This window comes from Sinohyriopsis cumingii, chromosome 17 (genome assembly GCF_028554795.1).
Source record: "Sinohyriopsis cumingii isolate HCF-2022 chromosome 17, ASM2855479v2, whole genome shotgun sequence".
Lineage (NCBI taxonomy): Eukaryota > Metazoa > Mollusca > Bivalvia > Unionida > Unionidae > Sinohyriopsis > Sinohyriopsis cumingii.
This window is the reverse complement of record NC_142977.1, coordinates 22,870,683-22,892,741: the sequence shown is the minus strand read 5'-3', so window position 1 is coordinate 22,892,741 and position 22,059 is coordinate 22,870,683. Positions and strand designations below refer to the sequence as shown.

Sequence of the window (22,059 nt, the reverse complement as noted above, 5' to 3'; positions counted from 1 at the left end):
ATGTACATCGGATTTCAGCGGCGACGGAGCAGCGTACTGTTGACATCTGCAAGTGTTTTTCTGTTCTGCAATTGAATGTTTGAAATTATAATGTGGGATAAATATGAAGACTTTCAATTGCAATGATCAAAAAGACGCTATGGAATATAATGTTTATTTCATCTTGAGTGCAGTAAGGAGGATGTAATTGCACTTGGAATATAGTGGAAATTACAGTACAATTTCAAAATGCGTACCCAAGCTTGAGAACCCATGACATGGCTCATGTAATTCGGATTTACAGAACTAAGAAAGTACATGTTGAGAAAATTTAGGATGTAAAACTGTAAGTATATTTTTGCCATTCTTATAGCCAGCTAAAGAAGACAGTTTATGCATTGTCACTTGGATGTTATTTGTAAGGACCCTGTGTGGCGTCTATAGCTTGCATAAATCCGAAACACTGTGTCAAAAAAGTTAACGTGGAATGTACCAAAGCAGCTGTTATGTGGCAGTGCACGAAACGTTCTGCTTTAGTTCATTCAGTTGGATTACTTCATCCACAAACAAATAATTTAAATCAAAAGTGCTTGCGTCTGCGTCCATTGTTTTGTTAGTTCTTTTATTCACGTGAGTTCAATATCAATTGCACGTGAGTTCAATATCGTAAAATACTAAACGATTCTGACAATGCAAAGTTAACGGAGAAAAAAAATGAGCATATAATAAAAAGTATTACAGTAACATCATAGGTATTCCGGAAGCTAAAGCAATCATCCTTGCCTTTATGACTTTAAAGGTAATGGTTAATAATTTAACAATAGACACGGCATGTACTTGCATTTCTTGTTTCATTATCAGCATTCGTCAAATGTTTACACAAAGTTAGTGCGATACCAGTCTATACATTATCAGTTTTGACATTCCTTGAGGAAAAGCGATGTAATTGTACTAATTAGATGAATCATTATGCAAATGAGTTGGTTAACGCGACATTAGTATTTAACTTTGTAATTTGATTATTTCTTGTGTTGGAAGATTTTGTGCTATTCTAAATCTGCCAACTTTGACATATTCTCTGATATAGAGTCAATCGTTGATACATACATACATACACACACACACACATACATACATACGTACGTACGTACGTACGTCTATAGCTAAATCTGCCAACTTTGACCTAATCTCTGATATAGTCAATCATTGATACATACATACATAAATATACATACATATACATACATACATACATACATACATACATACATACATACATGGAATCTGTTTTATTTTAATGGCACATCATGGCATATTCTTTGATTGATCATCAACCAATAATCCTATGATAAAACTATCCTGATTCAGAAAGCAAACATAAGGAATGGGGTACACATGTGCAAGACAAACAAGAACAGATCCTGTAGTATACTGAGAGTTATGTGTCTTACTAAAATGTTTCCCATTCATTTCAGGAACATTTCTGATAGCATGACACTATACTGCAAGAAGAGGTTCATTTATTTAGGTAGCGTATTTTTACTTATCACGTACGGTTTCCCGCCATCATTTCTATCAAATTTAGGTTATAAAATAGTATGACACGCTGTGCGTAACAGTTACCACCATCACAAAAAAACATCAGAGGGATATAAAATCCATAACATTAGGGGATAAAGCTCTTGTCAGTTCGATGTAAACTTTAAGGATAAGAAAATGCTTTGAATGATAAAACATGACACTGGTCGTCAACAGCTTTTGATATGCAATAAGTAGTGGGGGGGGGGACGGATGGAAAGGAGAGTATAGAAAGAGAGCAAGAGCAGGTAACAATTTTAAAATCAAAATTTAAAAATCCTGTATGACTAATAAATGCTAATGAAAAGTAATAGCTCTATTTTTGTTAAACTCACTCTCTCTCTCTCTCTCTCTTTTCAAAAGAAGCATATCTCAAACTCGGTGGACTAATATGATGATGTTTTAGCTGTGGATCATGATATTTCAGGTCTTGATAAAATAATTTAAATAAAAATTTAAAATGCCCTATCCCAAGAATGTTTATAATTAACAACACTTGTTTCAAAGAAACAACGAGAACATGTCTGGACCACTAATATTTTACATACATTCGATTTCATTACAACACTCTATTCTTTTCGTTGAGTAGAGCGGAAAGTTTTCAAAGTCAAATAAGGCAGAAGTCTATCCACTTGTTCTACGCTAGAACCAAAGTCAAGGTCACTTGATAATTTATTACGTTTCTTTTAGTTCAGTCTTTCGGGGGATCGTTATTTATATTGTATCTATCTTTCCAGGAAAATAATACATATATATTTTGTTCTGCACACCGATTTTTATATGCTACGATGTTGCCCACCCACCCCCTCCTCTCCCTGCCAACCCCCCGTTTATTTGTTACTAATTTCGTTCAGTCTCTGTAGATGACTTACATATCGGGATAACGGGTAGGAAAAGCTCATGTTCAAATATCAATGCCACTGTGACTGAAAGAAGAAACAGTGTTTCCTCACAATATCATTGCTTGGATCCTTATCAAAGTTTGTGTATTAATTGTACTTGTGGCAAAAAAGAATCCTATAAATTCCAGAACCTACGGATCAGAGGTCACTATTATGGTCAGTGTTGTAATAATATAACAGTTTGTACACATTATGATATGTTCAAAACTGCATATCTTGATCAAAGATCCAGGTCAATATCGGTTGTCAAAAAATCTCCAAAGTCATCTATGCCTTGACCAGAGAAAAGTTTGGTCATTGATCTCCAGAGTCAACCATGCCTTGACCACAGGACATTGAGGCCCAATGGTCCCCACAGTCAAACATACCTTGAACAAAGAACATTGAGGTCCATTTGCCACCAGAGTAAACCATGCCATGACCAAAGGGCATTGAGGACCATTGATCTCCAGAGTCAAAGGTCCTGTGAGTGCCAGCATAGAGGACTATTAAATATAAGGCACTCTTTTTTTCATAGTATATCTGTCCAACACGCCTGGAAAAAAAATGAAATATCTTTACACTCAAACATATTGACAGTTTTCTTTCTATCCATCTGACACGCTTCTGAACAATTGTTAGCGCAATGTATATATTATTATGTAAGCAAATCGATCTTGAAGATATCTACACTAAATGAATCTAAGTAGAATAGCTAACTTTCCTGAACTTGTATGACTTTATTTTATACGCTACGCTCACTTGTTCATAACAGACAAATAGAATATAATAGCATCAATGATTGGTATCAAAGAAAATTTGCACTAAAGGTACATATAATTGTCTTCCGATGGCTCTACCAAAAGGCGTCCAATGGTTCAAGAGTTGTTTCCAGCAACATTTTCTCCTCTGCAAACGACACTATCAAGGTTGAATTCGGACGAATAACAATACTTAGCAGTATTAGGACTATGGATACTTTGTGTTTTTGAAGATTATGAGTATCTAGAGGGAAACATTAACTGCCAGACCGGGGCTCGAACCCAGAATCTCCAGGCTCCAGTCGGGCGATCTACCACGTGAGCCGACACGCCAGCCCCACCGGTTACACATTCTCCCTGCATTCTTGAGACAGGTCCTTATGTTTCAAAGCCCAACTTCCACTTAACAGTACCCTCCTTAGCCTGTTGGAAGTGCATATGTGAAATCCTGCTCACAACGCCAAATGTAATAGGGGAAAAATGCACGGGCGGACCGGGATTCAAACCCGGAACCTCCCCAACTCCAGATGAGCGCTCTATCAACAGAGCCATCTAAACCCAAACGACCAGACCCACCCGTTACAATAAAATATGGCATGTGGAAACACGTTGCATTAGAGCATGCAAGAGTTATAAGATGTACAGTATTCGAATGTTTTGTACAAAGTGAAAGTGCATCCAAAAACACCAGCAATAAAACAACAAAATGGTCAACACGACAAGCGTGATAAGTTGACTTAAATGTACACAAAGACCCATAGCAGTGCAATACATGACATTACTGTGCCAGTGAAACATAAAAAAATGAAAAAATCTGAAGTTGATTGAAACTGCATTTAAAACTACTGAAACTCAAATATAATGTACAAGACTACATGTTACTTTATGTTTTTGAACAAGATGAAAGGTAATCATGATCACATATATATTGAAGTGACTTTTAAACTTCATCAAACTTTTATACAAGGAAGTTATAGCAGTTATTCGCAAAAGTACACAATCAACAATGCAGATTTCTTAGACAAATTGTTTCCAATAGACAATTTCAACCCATCCATAAACTTTGAATCAAGAAGAGTTTCCAAAAAATATACCCAAATGAGATGATATGTGATGAACGTTTATACCATCGGGATGAAGTAAAAGCCAGAGAATCTTGCACAGTGTGTAGATAAACAGATCGTGAAAATACAATTGCTCCTGCTGAACGACATCGTCGCAAGCCGCTCCAGAAAAGTCATCTACGCTCTGCCTTTACATGTAGTTGTCTGCAATAAGATTTCCTCTTTTTCGTTTTCATTGAATATAGATTAACCTGTTTAACCAATATTAGTATAGTAGGACGAAATAGGTGTCATCGGAATTCGCTTGTTGGACAAGGAATGCGTACTAAAGGTGTCTATGTGTTTGGATATTAGGCCGCCATCTTGGTCCATATTTGTTTTCACAAGATGAATATCTATGTTTGTAACAATGTAGGATTTAAGTGGCAGGAAATGTGGGTTTCTCTGCAAACTAAATGGAATGCCGTTTTATGATTTTGGTTCCTAAATACGTGGAAATAAAGATACATTGATGTGATTTCGTTTTGCGTGATAGAGAGAGTGAGAGACAGAGAAAGACAGACAGACAAAGTCAGGCAGAGAGAAAGATGAGTAGGTATGTCTTCTTGTAACTTATTCCTGCTATTTTGGCGAGAAATGTTTGTCTAAACTGGAAATATCCAAAAAAATATTTTCATTTTTTTTTTTCTTTTTCTTCTTTTGTTTTCTTTTTACAAAATGAGTTTGGCGTTTTGTAACAGTGTTAGATGTTTCTGACGGGAGATACTAGTTTCCTGATGAAAGTACATCAGTATATCAATATGGCTTTTTAATGAGAGAGAGAGAGAGAGAGAGAGAGAGATACGTGTGTATGCTTGTAACATGTCAGTTTGGAGGGATATGTAATAGGTTGGTGTTTGTCGGTCCTCTAACAGAAATGTAGATTTATCGTGTGTGGAGTTCTCTGGCCTATAACAGGATATGTAACCTAAAACTGAATGAATCCTCAGAAGTTCTGCGAAGTATTGGGACAATATAAATTAAATTAGGAGGCTGTTTTGCAGGATTATGGTGAAATGGTAATTAACATTAGGTAGCTGGTTTTGAAGGATTATGGGGGAATGGGAATTAACATTACCAACACCATCATTATCATTATCATTATCAACATCATCATCATCAATAACATTTTATTCTTTATATGTGTAAGAGATAAAGAGAAAAGAAATAGAGGGAGGAAGATGGTTAGCTGGAAATGTATTTGGTTCTAGTTTGCACTGGAAATGTAATAAAATGTGTTCATGTGGGGTTGGGGGTCACCGCATGTTTGTTCTGTTTTGAGTTCGTCTGCGCTGAAAGTGTAATTGTTAAAGATGATTCATGGCTTTCCTTTTATTTTTCACATGATGGATCTGTCTATTTGTAACACGTTGGTTCTATTTTGGCAAAATATCTGAGTTTGTCTGAACTGGAAATGTAATCTTAAAATCTGGCTCAAACGTTTTTTTCTTTTCTTTCTTTCTTCACAGTAAGAGCGTTTATTTGGAATATGTTATATTTGGCAAGAAATGTGTGGGGAGCTTTTATATATGAAATGTCAACTTAAAATTTGTTTACCAGGCTTTTTATTTGTTTGTTTATTATTTGTTATTTTTGTTTTTTTTATTGTTTGCTGTGTTTTCGTTTGTGGGATTTTTTGTTTTGCTTTGCTTTTGTTTTCTTGGGATATGTATGTCTATTTGTACCATCTTGATTCCTTTTCGGCAAGAAATGTAGTTTGTCTGCATTTGTAATCTAATGGAAGTTTATTTTTCTACAGGATGAGACTGTCTGTTTGTAACAGTGTTAGAAGTGTTTGCCGGGAAATGTTAGTGTGTCTGCGCTTTAACTCAAATGCCGTATTTTGTTTTCCTTGATAAATATAGGGATTTAAAAGTACATCAAAGTGGTTCCATGATGTTTGAGAGAGAGAGAGAGAGAGAGAGAGAGAGAGAGAGAGTGAGAATGTGTGGTCTTACCCAACAGACCATTATTATTATTATTATTATTATTACTTTTATTATTTTTATTATTATAACTATTATTATTATTATTATTACTGTTGTTTAATGTGTCAGAGGTACGTGGAAAACTTGATTCCAGACGTGTGTGTGTGTAAGAGAAGGAGAGATTATGTTTTAAAATCTTATTCTTAATTTAAAAAATAAATCAAGACAGACCTTTTTAATGGCACTTCTTCCATTTGAATACAATAATAGTGAAATATCAAAATAGGATTACAAAAACTCCAAAAGGAATATCCTTTGTATGAGGAAATGATCATAAATTGGACACAAAGAATCTGCAGGTAAATCAAATTCCATTATCCGATCTTTTTGTAAAATAACACAAGATTGTATTGATTAGATATAGCAATTCAATGCTAAAAGTCAATATAATGGTATGAAATGGCAACTTACCACTAGTTTGTAGAGTCTGACATCAAACTTTCAGTTCATCCATTTATCACAAATCTGATATGCCAGGATCATTATTTTTTTTAATTATTTTTTTTATATATATATATATATATATATATATATATATTTTTTTTATTTTTGTAAAATGACACCAGCTAACTAGCGGTGTAGTGTTAAATTGCTTTCGTCTCCGGTGACGATCAAAAATCGTCTGAAGTATATTTGGTTGTGAAGTTCTTGAGAAACATATTAGCCAATGAGATCGCTATATTTTTGACAAAGTATTTTCCGAAACCTGTATTTTACTCTAGATTCAATAAATGGTGTGTGTGTGTGTGTGTGTGTGTGTGTGTGTGTGTGTCTGTGTGTGTGAGAGAGAGAGAGAGAGAGAGAGAGAGAGGTTGGAACTAAATATGGAGACTACTATTACAATCGACTGATGAATAAGAGATCATGACATGTTTGTTTCTCTGTGCTTATGTGAATATAAGAACAAAAAGAACAAATCAAGAAATACAGACTTACACTCAGTGGTATATTTTCCTTATGAAATGTCAAGAATACATCCCACGAACATTCACATTAAAAACTAATACATAGTGGGCTCAGATCACAATAGTTTTCATATATGGTCTCTAAATTTGTTTCTTTTGCTGAACGTTCACTGTATCCAAATCCTAATAAATAATATATTAATCTAAAATACCATAAAAAAATGAACCCATATTGAAGGTCTTGTTATAGGTTATCTGCCATTTTTTTATATGCTAAACTGTAAGCAAAGTATAGTGCAATGGGTCACTGGTTTTACTTCCGGATTAGCATCAATGACTCATTATTCACTGTTTGCAGTCGCAGAAATACAATCAGACAACCATACTACAATACTCAGATTCTAAAGAATAAACAGTTACCTATACATCAAAAATCAATAATGCTTAAATCTAACTTTGTATCGCTACCAAAATTAGCTAGGAAAAATGCTCTACTAATACAATAGGAATACATTTATGAGTACTGAACCGAAGTGATAATTATGATATGAGTCTGGTGTCATTTTACCGGAGTCGGAAGATCGTACAGTTTCCAGGTATTCTCTTTAACAGGTACTGATATATGACGAGTTCAAACTTGACATTTTCCTTGAAATGTTCTGTCAGGTAAGTCGATGAACATGCAGTTTCCGTACTCTGTTCCAAGATAGTTTCCATGAGTGTCATCTGCAAAAATGTCAGTGGAAATAGTGAATGCTCACATATGTCTTTATACCACATTTTTAAGATTTTTTCTTCTGAGCTGCGGGTCAACGTTCCTTCCAAAATACTCGTCCAGTCTCCTTGTTGATTTCATTATCGAACATCTGTCGTATTCCATTTGGCTAGGATGACTTATGTGACATCCATAAAAATGTTCTTTGGTCACGTGCGTTATTATTTTAGCTGACGAGTTCAGCAGGAGAGTGAGTGCTGTTTTTGTTCGTGACAGCATGGCTGTATCTTTTTCTTCGTGCTCGCTTGTGGGCAGCAACTGTTGTTCTGGTTGAAAAACATCAGTATCTTTGCATACATTCGTGTGTTTGTGCTAAATATTGTTTGGTATTCCTTGCTTCTTCTCCACCGAGTGTCCATGACTGCAGTTGTTCTTTATAGAAAACATCATCCAGAGTATTGCCAAATATTGTATGGCTTTGTGTAATGTATACTGAAGTTTCTCGCCAAGTTGGCCTGATTTTATGCGATGCAGATGCTATTCGTTATTGCCCTGGCCTTGCGTAAAATCAAATCACCAACAAAGCATATCCTCTGAATAATCTTCTCACGAAATTCAAAAGCTATTGCTGATTTCTAACTTTCCTGCGATTTAAAAGAGTGTTAAGTAATAAATCCAGTAATCTTGATTGGACAAGCTCGCTTCCATGTTTTGTTTACTAAAACCATCTATTTTACTGTCAGTCCATCGCGTTTTGCAGAAGGCCAGCGTACTTTTCATTTATCACAAAGTTATGATGTGTATTACGCAACGCTAGTAGCAGTCATGTGTTAGGTCAGTGGGTTGCAATTATCAAAAGGATTTAATGTTAAGTAATGCAGTTTATTTAGACGTTTGTTACAACGCTGGTAGCAGTCATGTGTTACGTCAGTGGGTTGCAATTATCAAAAGGATTTAATGTTAAGTAATGCAGTTTATTCAGACGTTAGTTATAACGCTAGTAGCAGTCATGTGTTAGGTCAGTGGATTGCAGTTATCAAAAGGATTTAATATTAAGTAATGCAGTTTATTCAGATGTTAGTTACAACGCTAGTAGCAGTCATGTGTTAGGTCAGTAGATTGCAATTATCAAAAGGATTTAATGTTAAGTAATGCAGTTTATTCAGACGTTAGTTACAACGCTAGTAGCAGTCATGTGTTAGGTCAGTAGATTGCAGTTGTCAAAACGATTTAATTAAGTAATGCAGTTTATTCAGACGTTAGTTACAATGCTAATATCAGTCATGTGTTAGGTCAGTAGATTGCAGTTGTCAAAAGGATTTAATATTAAGTAATGCAGTTTATTCAGACGTTAGTTACAACGCTAGTAGCAGTCATGTGTTAGGTCAGTGGATTGCAGTTATCAAAAGGATTTAATGTTAAGTAATGCAGTTTATTCAGACGTTAGTTACAACGTTAGTAGCAGTCATGTGTTAGGTCAGTAGATTGCAGTTGTCAAAACGATTTAATTAAGTAATGCAGTTTATTCAGACGTTAGTTACAACGCTAGTAGCAGTCATGTGTTAGGTCAGTGGATTGCAGTTATCAAAAGGATTTAATGTTAAGTAATGCAGTTTATTCAGACGTTAGTTACAACGCTAGTAGCAGTCATGTGTTAGGTCAGTGGATTGCAATTATCAAAAGGATTTAATGTTAAGTAATGCAGTTTATTCAGACGTTAGTTACAACGCTAGTAGCAGTCATGTGTTAGGTCAGTAGATTGCAGTTGTCAAAAGGATTTAATGTTAAGTAATGCAGTTTATTCAGACGTTAGTTACAACGCTGGTAGCAGTCATGTGTTAGGTCAGTGGATTGCAATTATCAAAAGGATTTAATGTTAAGTAATGCAGTTTATTCAGACGTTAGTTACAACGTTAGTAGCAGTCATGTGTTAGGTCAGTGGATTGCAATTATCAAAAGGATTTAATGTTAAGTAATGCAGTTTATTCAGACGTTAGTTACAACGTTAGTAGCAGTCATGTGTTAGGTCAGTGGATTGCAATTATCAAAAGGATTTAATATTAAGTAATGCAGTTTATTCAGACGTTAGTTACAACGCTAGTAGCAGTCATGTGTTAGGTCAGTAGATTGCAGTTGTCAAAAGGATTTAATATTAAGTAATGCAGTTTATTCAGACGTTAGTTACAACGCTAGTAGCAGTCATGTGTTAGGTCAGTGGATTGCTATTATCAAAAGGATTTAATGTTAAGTAATGCAGTTTATTCAGACGTTAGTTACAACGCTAGTAGCAGTCATGTGTTAGGTCAGTGGATTGCAATTATCAAAAGGATTTAATGTTAAGTAATGCAGTTTATTCAGATGTTAGTTACAACGCTGGTAGCGGTCATGTGTTAGGTCAGTAGATTGCAATTATCAAAAGGATTTAATGTTAAGTAATGCAGTTTATTCAGATGTTAGTTACAACGCTGGTAGCAGTCATGTGTTAGGTCAGTAGACTGCAATTATCAAAAGGATTTAATGTTAAGTAATGCAGTTTATTCAGACGTTAGTTATAACGCTAGTAGCAGTCATGTGTTAGGTCAGTGGATTGCAGTTATCAAAAGGATTTAATATTAAGTAATGCAGTTTATTCAGATGTTAGTTACAACGCTAGTAGCAGTCATGTGTTAGGTCAGTAGATTGCAATTATCAAAAGGATTTAATGTTAAGTAATGCAGTTTATTCAGACGTTAGTTACAACGCTAGTAGCAGTCATGTGTTAGATCAGTAGATTGCAGTTGTCAAAACGATTTAATTAAGTAATGCAGTTTATTCAGACGTTAGTTACAATGCTAATATCAGTCATGTGTTAGGTCAGTAGATTGCAGTTGTCAAAAGGATTTAATATTAAGTAATGCAGTTTATTCAGACGTTAGTTACAACGCTAGTAGCAGTCATGTGTTAGGTCAGTGGATTGCAGTTATCAAAAGGATTTAATGTTAAGTAATGCAGTTTATTCAGACGTTAGTTACAACGTTAGTAGCAGTCATGTGTTAGGTCAGTAGATTGCAGTTGTCAAAACGATTTAATTAAGTAATGCAGTTTATTCAGACGTTAGTTACAATGCTAATAGCAGTCATGTGTTAGGTCAGTAGATTGCAGTTGTCAAAAGGATTTAATGTTAAGTAATGCAGCTTATTCAGACGTTAGTTACAACGCTAGTAGCAGTCATGTGTTAGGTCAGTAGATTGCAGTTGTCAAAACGATTTAATTAAGTAATGCAGTTTATTCAGACGTTAGTTACAATGCTAGTAGCAGTCATGTGTTAGGTCAGTGGATTGCAATTATCAAAAGGATTTAATGTTAAGTAATGCAGTTTATTCAGACGTTAGTTACAACGCTAGTAGCAGTCATGTGTTAGGTCAGTAGATTGCAATTATCAAAAGGATTTAATGTTAAGTAATGCAGTTTATTCAGACGTTAGTTACAACGCTAGTAGCAGTCATGTGTTAGGTCAGTGGATTGCTATTATCAAAAGGATTTAATGTTAAGTAATGCAGTTTATTCAGACGTTAGTTACAACGCTAGTAGCGGTCATGTGTTAGGTCAGTAGATTGCAATTATCAAAAGGATTTAATGTTAAGTAATGCAGTTTATTCAGATGTTAGTTACAACGCTGGTAGCAGTCATGTGTTAGGTCAGTAGACTGCAATTATCAAAAGGATTTAATGTTAAGTAATGCAGTTTATTCAGACGTTAGTTACAACGCTAGTAGCAGTCATGTGTTAGGTCAGTAGATTGCAGTTGTCAAAACGATTTAATTAAGTAATGCAGTTTATTCAGACGTTAGTTACAATGCTAATATCAGTCATGTGTTAGGTCAGTAGATTGCAGTTGTCAAAAGGATTTAATATTAAGTAATGCAGTTTATTCAGACGTTAGTTACAACGCTGGTAGCAGTCATGTGTTAGGTCAGTGGATTGCAATTATCAAAAGGATTTAATGTTAAGTAATGCAGTTTATTCAGATGTTAGTTACAACGCTGGTAGCGGTCATGTGTTAGGTCAGTAGATTGCAATTATCAAAAGGATTTAATGTTAAGTAATGCAGTTTATTCAGACGTTAGTTACAACGCTAGTAGCAGTCATGTGTTAGGTCAGTGGATTGCAGTTATCAAAAGGATTTAATGTTAAGTAATGCAGTTTATTCAGACGTTAGTTACAACGTTAGTAGCAGTCATGTGTTAGGTCAGTAGATTGCAGTTGTCAAAACGATTTAATTAAGTAATGCAGTTTATTCAGACGTTAGTTACAATGCTAATAGCAGTCATGTGTTAGGTCAGTGGATTGCAGTTATCAAAAGGATTTAATGTTAAGTAATGCAGTTTATTCAGACGTTAGTTACAACGCTAGTAGCAGTCATGTGTTAGGTCAGTAGATTGCAGTTGTCAAAACGATTTAATTAAGTAATGCAGTTTATTCAGACGTTAGTTACAACGCTGGTAGCGGTCATGTGTTAGGTCAGTGGATTGCAATTATCAAAAGGATTTAATGTTAAGTAATGCAGTTTATTCAGACGTTAGATACAACGCTAGTAGCAGTCATGTGTTAGGTCAGTAAATTGCAGTTGTCAAAAGGATTTAATATTAAGTAATGCAGTTTATTCAGACGTTAGTTACAACGCTAGTAGCAGTCATGTGTTAGGTCAGTGGATTGCAATTATCAAAAGGATTTAATGTTAAGTAATGCAGTTTATTCAGACGTTAGTTACAACGCTAGTAGCAGTCATGTGTTAGGTCAGTGGATTGCTATTATCAAAAGGATTTAATGTTAAGTAATGCAGTTTATTCAGACGTTAGTTACAACGCTAGTAGCAGTCATGTGTTAGGTCAGTGGATTGCAGTTGTCAAAACGATTTAATGTTAAGTAATGCAGTTTATTCAGACGTTAGTTACAACGCTAGTAGCAGTCATGTGTTAGGTCAGTAGATTGCAGTTGTCAAAAATATTTAATATTAAGTAATGCAGTTTATTCAGACGTTAGTTACAAAGATAAGTATTCTTTTATATTTAGAAAGGAATTCGTTCAAAGAAAAAAGAACGGATACATTATTGTTAAAATACAAGTACAAGGAGAATCCAATGTAAATATAATACCATTCTTTAAATTTTAAATTGGTTTTTAAAGTTTGATTTTAAACTTTTTTAAGTGGGTCCGTTCTTTCTATCCTCACTATTTTAATACTCTTCAGTTTACTCGCTTTGTAAATTTGATATCAGATGGACACTCGCTTAGATCATCAATATCATCTAGATACATTCATGGAGAAATGTTGTTGTTTCTTGGCAGAAATTCCTTTTCATATGATGAACATACTTTAATTTAAACTATTCAAGAAACGAAAGAGATTTCAGCGATCTATTTTTATATAGTGAGTGTTAAGTCATTCGTTTAATGTTTGTAACCATTACGTATCGTATTAGAAACATAATAGTCATGACAAGGTGGGTGGTTTTTTTTAATAAAATTTCTAAAATCTATAAAACACACACAATGATTAAAATGATTCTTCCTGTACTAAAATAGACCAATGTATGATCTTAGTTAACATATACAAGAGATAAAATCCCCGGAAAATATAATACGGAGATAATGGATTATACCAGAGGAATATTAAGCAATGTTGAACACACTACAACTATTATCATGCTATTTATCTGTATGCGGTATCGTTTCTTTATTTTAGTCTTAAATCTATTTTACATTTATCTTTTAAGAACAAAATTGTGTTTGGTTTATCTTCAGTATCAGCTGCTGAGAAAACATCACTGTCTGGTCCTTTTTGCATGCCAACAGAAGAAGAATGTATTGAAAGCGATGGTCCAAAAGGCGGAAACACTGCAAAAGGTGATACAGTCCCAAATGACGAAATCCTGGCAGAAGGCTGTCCCAGTTGTGTGTGTGTGAGAGAGAGAGAGAGAGAGAGAGGGAGAGGTGGTTTATTTGACAGAATAACACGGTATGGTTCTGCACTAAGGTGTATTTCGTGTACAATATTTTGAGAGGTATTTGGGGGATACAAAAGCATTATGCTTCCTTAAAATTCAAGGTCTGACGAAACCCCAACTCAGTAATGTTGTCAAGAAGTGCGTGTGATGGTTAAGATTTCACAATGAAAATTCTGAGCCTAAATTTGAAAAGAACTTGGCAAGATTTCCATATCCAAACTCACATTTTAGCAATAATCTCCATACGGCTGATTACAATGGACAACATTCAACGTTCAACTTATTTTGATGACCATATTCAATGTTCATCCTGTCGCAATAAATAAAATCAACATCCAGCTTACTTTTATAACAAAGAAGTGAAACCCGAGTTCGTCGATATGAGAGTCTGGTAAACGAATAATTATTGTCGCAAATGACGTCCTCCAGGTTTCAGAAAATTTCTTTATACCTTTTACTTTACCTCACTTAATAACTTTACTATATTCCAGATCGTGCTTGAAATTATTCTGACGAATCCTGCATTTTCACATTTTAACTTTGTGGTTCCCAGTAGATCATTTCCTAGTGAGTCTGGTTCCTAATGCAAGATCGTGGGTGTGATACCCGTTCAAGGAAACCTTGGCACGCTGCCTCAGTGTGACGTTGGGAAACACAAAACACGTTTAGCTCCCATTTCCTTGCCATGATATAACGAGTAATATTTTAAAGTTCTTTATAAAAGCCACTCGACTAACTAACCAGCATTTTAATTAAGATTTTCAGACATGAGTAAGACATGTTACTCTAAATCTTAAGTAAACTCATAAGTGTAGCTTCCTTTCTTCCTATCAAAATACATTGCTTAAAATTTTTTAATGGCTTATATTTACATAACCTTCTTTTGATGTCACCAAAGCATTGAGTTATAGGCTTTAGTCGATTGTATAAATCCGCTGATTGTGTATATTTTGTGAATGCGGAATGTTTTGTTTGTTTCTATAATGGACATGATATTGTTTTTTGCAAAATACTATGGAATGTTTGGACAGACATGGTGAGACAATGTAATGTTTTGTTACAGTTAGATCTATCATAAAGAGATTTCTTTGAAAGCTCTGTATGAGAAGCGAATTTCGTGTAGGGTGGAAATAATTAATAAAATGTGGGTGTCACCAAAAGAAATTTCAGAAGAAATTTCATAAAGAGATAAATGCTGAAAATGATTATTTTATCCACTGGTATCAATAGACAAAATAACAGCTGTTTCTAAATACAATACACAAATATTCCAATTAATATTTTAGAAGACTTCCGGTGTATGTTGTTAAGACACTAGTTGGTAATATCCTAAGTGATGTAAATTTGAGACGAAAATTGATAAGCAGGCTCAGTACGATAAAATAAAAGATTACAATGATTTCTACGAGAACGAATAGTGATATATTTCTCCTTTATATCTAGCGGAGTCTGTAATTTCGAAAATTACCTTAAAAATGGACCATCAGTGTTACTTTTCCCAAGATAACATACATTATTGTTGTCATTACCGTGAATGAAGTGAAACAATAACTGATACTGTTATGCAAATATCAACAATGTTTAGATCCTGTTTTTTGTTACAGTTATCAAAATAATGATTAAATTATATACGGTTCGCCTGTCATAACACCATATTCATGCAATATCTATCAAGTGTTGTGCCTGCCCATCACCCGGTTTGCAAACGTTACCCTAACTCAGTATATAGTTGTCATTATCTCATCCAGATTTTGAGCATACTGTGAAAACTGAAGTATACTATATGTGAAATGATCAAACCCAAAAGCATGCATTTCTTCGTACACTCTCCAATGTTTAAATTTTCAACACATATTCATACGGACACGAAAGTCAAATTAAGGCACGGAAGATTGTGCAATGAAGTCACCCTCCGTTTCTAAAGCAAAGTCTCACTAGCTCGACATAAATATGAAAATCTCAAAAGCCTAAATTATGACTTTATTGGAAAAAGTTCTCCTGTTATTATATATTCTCTATACAGGGGAGACGGGCTGCCAAACAACTCTATCAAAAGGAAAAGAGAGAAAATTATCGGCCAGTTTGTCTGATCTATCAGTTGACGCCGAAATTGATGAACAAGGTAAATACAATCTCTCTCTCTCTCTCTCTCTCTCTCTCACACACACACACACACACACACACACATCACCAACTTCATAAATGATTATTACAATCTATTGCGATGGGGTTTGTCAGAATTTTGACATGTTTAAGTATTTAAATATTGTTGAAAGCTTATGCTTGCTGGATAGTGCCACGAACTTTTTAATAGTATTTTGTTTGAACGAGATACCTCATTTAAGTCAGATATCTTCATTAAGCAAAAATATATTATTTAAACAAAATATTATCATTTTTAACCGAAATAATATATTGTTTTAACAAGATAATGTATCCTCTGCCTTCCGTGATTCGTGCTCTTACGTTAATTTTACAGTATTGCGTAAAACTATTAAAATCGCCATAGAAAGTGTTCAACTACATCTACTTAATGTATTCATCGTTGAAAAATGTGTATCAGCTGTCCAAATTCTTTTCCAGCTACCGTTTTTCCAAGCGTGTCAAAATGTTTATATTTTCTCGATGTGTGTTCATGGTTCGTGACGCTGAAATAAATGCCACGCTATGTATATTATTTTTGGAATATGACGTTAAAGCAAGGTGAAGAAATTCATCGTTTTTAATGCTTTATTATTATTATTATTTGCATCTGCAAGCGTGTGGTAAATATGATATTAGTTAAACTGAATATTTTGATTGTGTTTTTATGATTTGGATGTTAGTAAGTATTTATGTCTTATTTCGTCGAATATTTCTTAGCCATTACTGTCTCACTGTCAGTGAAAGTTATTGACCACGTTGAGGTCGGGATTTCAAGGCAAGCGCATGAGATCACATGGCGCACGAATCAAGGAAGGACACAAAGTTAGGACGGTCGACGATATAGTTCAAACAAAATAATATTTCTTTTTACAAGAATGTATCTTGTTTAAAAATAAGTTATTATTTCGTTTCAACAAAAATGTATTGTTTTTTTAAAGAAGATAATCTAAAAAAATATTTTCCATTCATGATGTATCACCGGATTTTCGAAAACGATTATTTGGATATAAGTCTTTGATACCAGTAGTATTAATAGCTACCCTCTCTTGGTCTAGGGATTCTGTTTGCAAACGGTTAAAAGAAGACAATTCTGCCATCTGCAGTTAAGAGGAGAGTCATGTACCTAACATAGGTATTGGCTCCTATCAATTATTTCTAACTTAGCGAGGATAGGTCTATACTAGGGACAAGTCTTTGCAATCGAATATTCCTGAAAATGAAAAATGGATGAACTTTCCAGTGGAAGACCTTTGGTCAGAAATTCGTTAAGGTATTAAGCAGTTCAATGATGTACTCACCTACTAAAGTTCCATAGATAGCTAGCTAACGGTTCAGGTATATTGAACTGAGCAGAAATACAGACGGACAAAGAAATAAAAATAGCTGACTGCTTGCATATAGACATTCATAATAATATACATTCATATATACTAGCGTTCGCATTTGTTTACCAAAGTACGTATGTATACATACATACAGAAATAAATACATATACGAACGGATAGACGCCTGGGTTTATGTATGGAGGGATGGAAGTTAGATACCCTGGAAACAATCAATCGTAGCAAAAGCTGTATCAACATTAGTAGTACTAGGATTGGTTTGATTTGAAGACAAGTAATCCAGCAGATTATTCTTATAATGGCTATTACACATACGGTCATTATTGTCAACAGTTTGTTGTTATCTTTATTGCTGCAAAATTAGATAGAAGTCCAAATAATATATTGTTTCTGGCTTAAGGACCTATCTGCCTGCATATATATTTACTAAACATTACTTGTAAACAGGGCCTTACCTTTCGCGATCTTTATTGATTTTTTTTTTGCTTAGAAACACAATGCAGATTAGGATGCAGTTATTGCAATTGCAAGAAAACGCGAATTCCTTTTCAAAATGACCATTTGTTTTATATCCCTACTTTCGCTGTAATCGCTCCGGTGGCCTAGTGCTTAAAGCATCCACCTCGATGCGGGAGGTCGTGGGTTCGATCCCCTGCCGAGTCATACTAAATACTTACAAAAATGGTATTAACAGCTGCCTCGCTTGGCGTTCAGCATTAAGAGGTTACTGTTAGGACTGGTCGGCCTGGTGTTAGGATAATGTGACTGGGTGGGGCATCATGAAACATGTCTGCCCCAGTGCTAGACATCACTATCAAATGCCACACTGCAGACATCATAGCGATATGACTGACAAATTGTTAAAGCTACGCTAAAAATCCAAGTCCCACACACGCACGCACACACACACACACACACACACACACACACTATCTCGGTATATTGTGATAGGTCATAACCTTACCTCCGGTACTTATTTTCCTGTAAGCTAATTTCCATCCACATCGATTCAAGGAGAGTGATCATATTTGATACTATATCTGAGGAGGATGGGCCAGTGATACTGAAGATTTTTGATCCTGGCTACACGTACAAAAGACAATTTAGTCTAACATATAAAAGAAAAGTTTGATTTACACCTGTAAGCTTGTCAAGTTCATTCTGCTGTACAATTTGTACGCTAGCATGAAATTGTACAAGTTGGGTTTTATCATGTGATATAATAGTGAAAAGGTTTCAGTGTCTACTAGTTTTACTATATCTTCGTAATTAGTGAGTAGAACCACGCAAAAGCTCTATTAACCTGCTTTATTCTGGTTTATGTCATGATTTCGTTCCTGTTGTGACAAATTCTTCATTTTTCCATCCAGTGTTTTATTCAACTTTTCTTTTCTAGGATGTTTCTCTTGGTCTAGGTTTCTATTTGAAACTAACAGCTTTCCTTTGCCATATTTTGCACCATATCTGCCTTCCATGCATGATTTTTTAATTGTCTTAAACTCACAGTCGCAAACGCAAAATTTCTATTAGAACTTCAACAACAACAAAAAAAACCCAGTAAGTATCAATGCATCTACTTGGCGACTGCGATGTTTAAAGCACAAAGATAACATTTGTGCACTCTAGCATAATCCAGACTTATCTATTCTAGACATAATTATCAAACTTTATTAATGAATAAGTGTAAGCTTATATTTTTTATTATTAATCATTTATTACCCTGCTAATCACTCTTATGAAATTCACTAAGACTGGTAAAATCAGTAATATTTGGATGTGGCTAAGAGTCAAGTATTTCTAGATCAATAAAACATGTAAACGCTATCGTAATGAAAGTGTTCTTTATGTGTTAAACATTTAAATGCCCACTATCTACTTTAGTATACTGTTTTTTATGTATTTGTATGGTTCAACGGTACTTTATCACAATGTTGGCTTTTTAGTACTTAATAAAGCTCAGGTTAAAAGATAACACAGTTGGTAATAGTTTCAACTTTCAGCCCTTCCCTATAAAATAGATAAGTATCTCTATAAATGAAATATGAAAGGTAATAATTTACACTTACACATGTCTTCGAATATGAGATGCATTATCAAACGTGTCTTACTTAAATATACTTAAATAAATGTATTCTAAACCCTTTTGATTGCACGAAGTATGACACAAAACTCCTATAGGATATTTACAAAAGGATCGCTATGCACAGCTTCAATTTCCAACTGTGTTCTTGGTTTTGTGACCTTTTAACCAGCCTCCTGGATTACTCGTTGTTGTTTTGTAAGTTGTCTATCTAACAAAGATTTGAATTATCTTGTCTACACAGGGGATACTGACTGGCAGACAGTTCGAACCAAAGGCAAAGGTCGTAGAGTATCCACACGATATTCATACCCATCGATTCGAGTTGATGAACAACGCAAAGGTGGTCTCTCACACTCTTCTGTATATGCACACACATACATACAAAAATGTGACACATCATGGTCAAATAGTAACTTAGGAAGAATCAAAATATTGGAACTTCTGATGATATATTATGGTGATGAACTTGCTTCGGCTTGATAATTTGGATATGTTCTTTTGACAAAAGCAAAGGAAATATTTTAGTTATTGAGTTACGGGTACATTCTCTATCCAAGAATATATGTGTCTATCACTAGTTGTATAACTGCAATTATCAAATATCGAAATGTGTTATGAATATCCTATAAATAAATCAAATTTAAATATGGAAAACAGGTTTGAAAACTCATTTTGCAGCTCTCCTAGTCATACACCAGAAAAGCTTATGGTATGTACTATAGTCAATCGCCACTCCGTCGTCTGTCGTTCGTCCGTCCATTAGCAAATGCTTGTTATCACTCCTCCTGAACAATCTGGATGATTGCCTTAAAACTTTATACACACATTCATCATATGATCTAGATGGCCATATATGAATTTAGTTCTTTATGGACATACAGCATAGCCGCCATAGCTGTCATCTTAAAAATGTTGTTATCGTTGGCCTTGAATTAATGGTCATTGCATGAGATATCACTGAACGACTTTTTGGTGATGCCTAGATGGTTGTAAATGACTAACTTGTAATTCGTTCATCTTGAAAGTCTTGTTATGGTTACTCCTCCGTATTGTGTGGTCTTGTCAACATCCGGCTTTCACTGAAGGATTTCATATGATGTCTTGTTTTGTCGTAAATGAAAATAGTGCTAATCTGAGTCCAATATGTTTTCCATAGGAGCCATCTTGAAGATTTTGCTATTGTTACTCCATCTGAATGGATGTTCGTATCAGCACGGGTTGGTCACTACAAGACTTCTAATGATGTCTAGTTGGTCGTGAATAAAATAGTGCCGAGCTGACTTTCAATATAACCGCCACAGCAGCCACCTCCAAAATCTTGTTATCGCCACTCCTCCCTAATGGATAAACATATCAATAGAAAGCTTTTCATTACAAGACTTATAATAATATATAGTTGCTTGGAAGTGAACATGGTACCACTCCAATGTCCAATAATGCTGCTACAGCAACCATCTTCAAAATGTTGGAATCGTCAGTCCTTCTGAATAGATGGAGATATCAACATGGAGCTTTCACTGCAAAGTTTCTTATTATGTCTAGTCAGCAGTGAGTAAAATTGGTGCCTATACAATGGTCAATATTGCCGCACCTGCAGCCATATTGAAAATATTGTTTGCACTGCTTCTGTTCAATCCATGGTCGTGAATAAAAAAAGAGGCAGATCTCATGTCCAATATAGCTGCCAATCATCTTGAAAATCATGTTATCGCCTCTCCTCTTCAATGGATCGTTAAATCAGCATGGTATTTTCACTGAATGACTTCTAAGCATAACTATGTAGCCAGGCAGCCATCTCGAAAATATCGCTATGCTACTCCTCCTGAATAGACGATCATATGAAAATGGAGTTTTCATTAAAAGATGTTTTTAATATCTATTTGGTAGTAAATGAAAATGATGCCTATTTTACGTCCAATATGGCCTACACTGCGGACATACTAAAAAACAGTATTATTGCTGCTCTGAATTGCTCTTGAAGGTAAGGTCATTTCAGCGTGGACTTTTCGAGTTTTGTCTTAAATAAAAAGATAGTTCCGGTCGGAAGTCCAATATGGCTAGATACCATCTTGAAAATATCGTTATAGTTACTTCTACAGAATGAAGAGTCATATCAACATTGTGTTTTAACTAAAAGACTTATGATAACGTCTAGGTGATCGTAAACAAAAATAGTGCCCATCAGAAATCCAGTATTGCCGCCAATGCATCATATCGTGAAAGTTATGCTTTTACTATCCTCCTTCAATGGACGATATTTATTGCATGTTATTTTCACCAAAATACTTGTTATTTATGTATATTTATCCAAAATTAAAATGATGCTAGGCTGACACCAAGCATGTATACCACAGCAGCTAATTTTCCTATCTTGATATAGTGGAAAAGTATCGGAAATGCTTTCAAAACATGATAGTTGAAGGCTAGAAACGGTTTCATCTTGAAATCCTGGAAACTGGTTTTGCACAATATAACGCCAGTCCCTTTGAGGGACTCTTGCTATTGTATGGTGTGTGAAAGTTCATCCAGAAATTGAAATGGTGATAATGCGCAGCTTCGATTTCAAACTGTATCCTTGGTTTCAAGCGTTTT

General features: G+C 34.8%; 1 protein-coding gene across 4 annotated transcripts in view; it reads left to right on the top strand.

Annotated features, from left to right (window-relative positions):
- Positions 1–22,059, top strand: part of LOC149777926 (uncharacterized) — a 53,274-nt gene that overhangs the window by 10,142 nt on the left and 21,073 nt on the right. For 3 of the 4 annotated variants that reach the window (XM_089939041.1, XM_089939039.1, XM_089939042.1), the window contains exons 6-9: positions 1,455–1,507; positions 13,694–13,795; positions 15,920–16,018; positions 19,709–19,807. In XM_089939041.1, coding sequence (XP_089795167.1) covers positions 1,455–1,507; positions 13,694–13,795; positions 15,920–16,018; positions 19,709–19,807 — 353 coding nt within the window. The remainder of the gene's footprint in view (positions 1–1,454; positions 1,508–13,693; positions 13,796–15,919; positions 16,019–19,708; positions 19,808–22,059) is intronic. The other variant, XM_089939040.1, reaches the window with a different exon arrangement.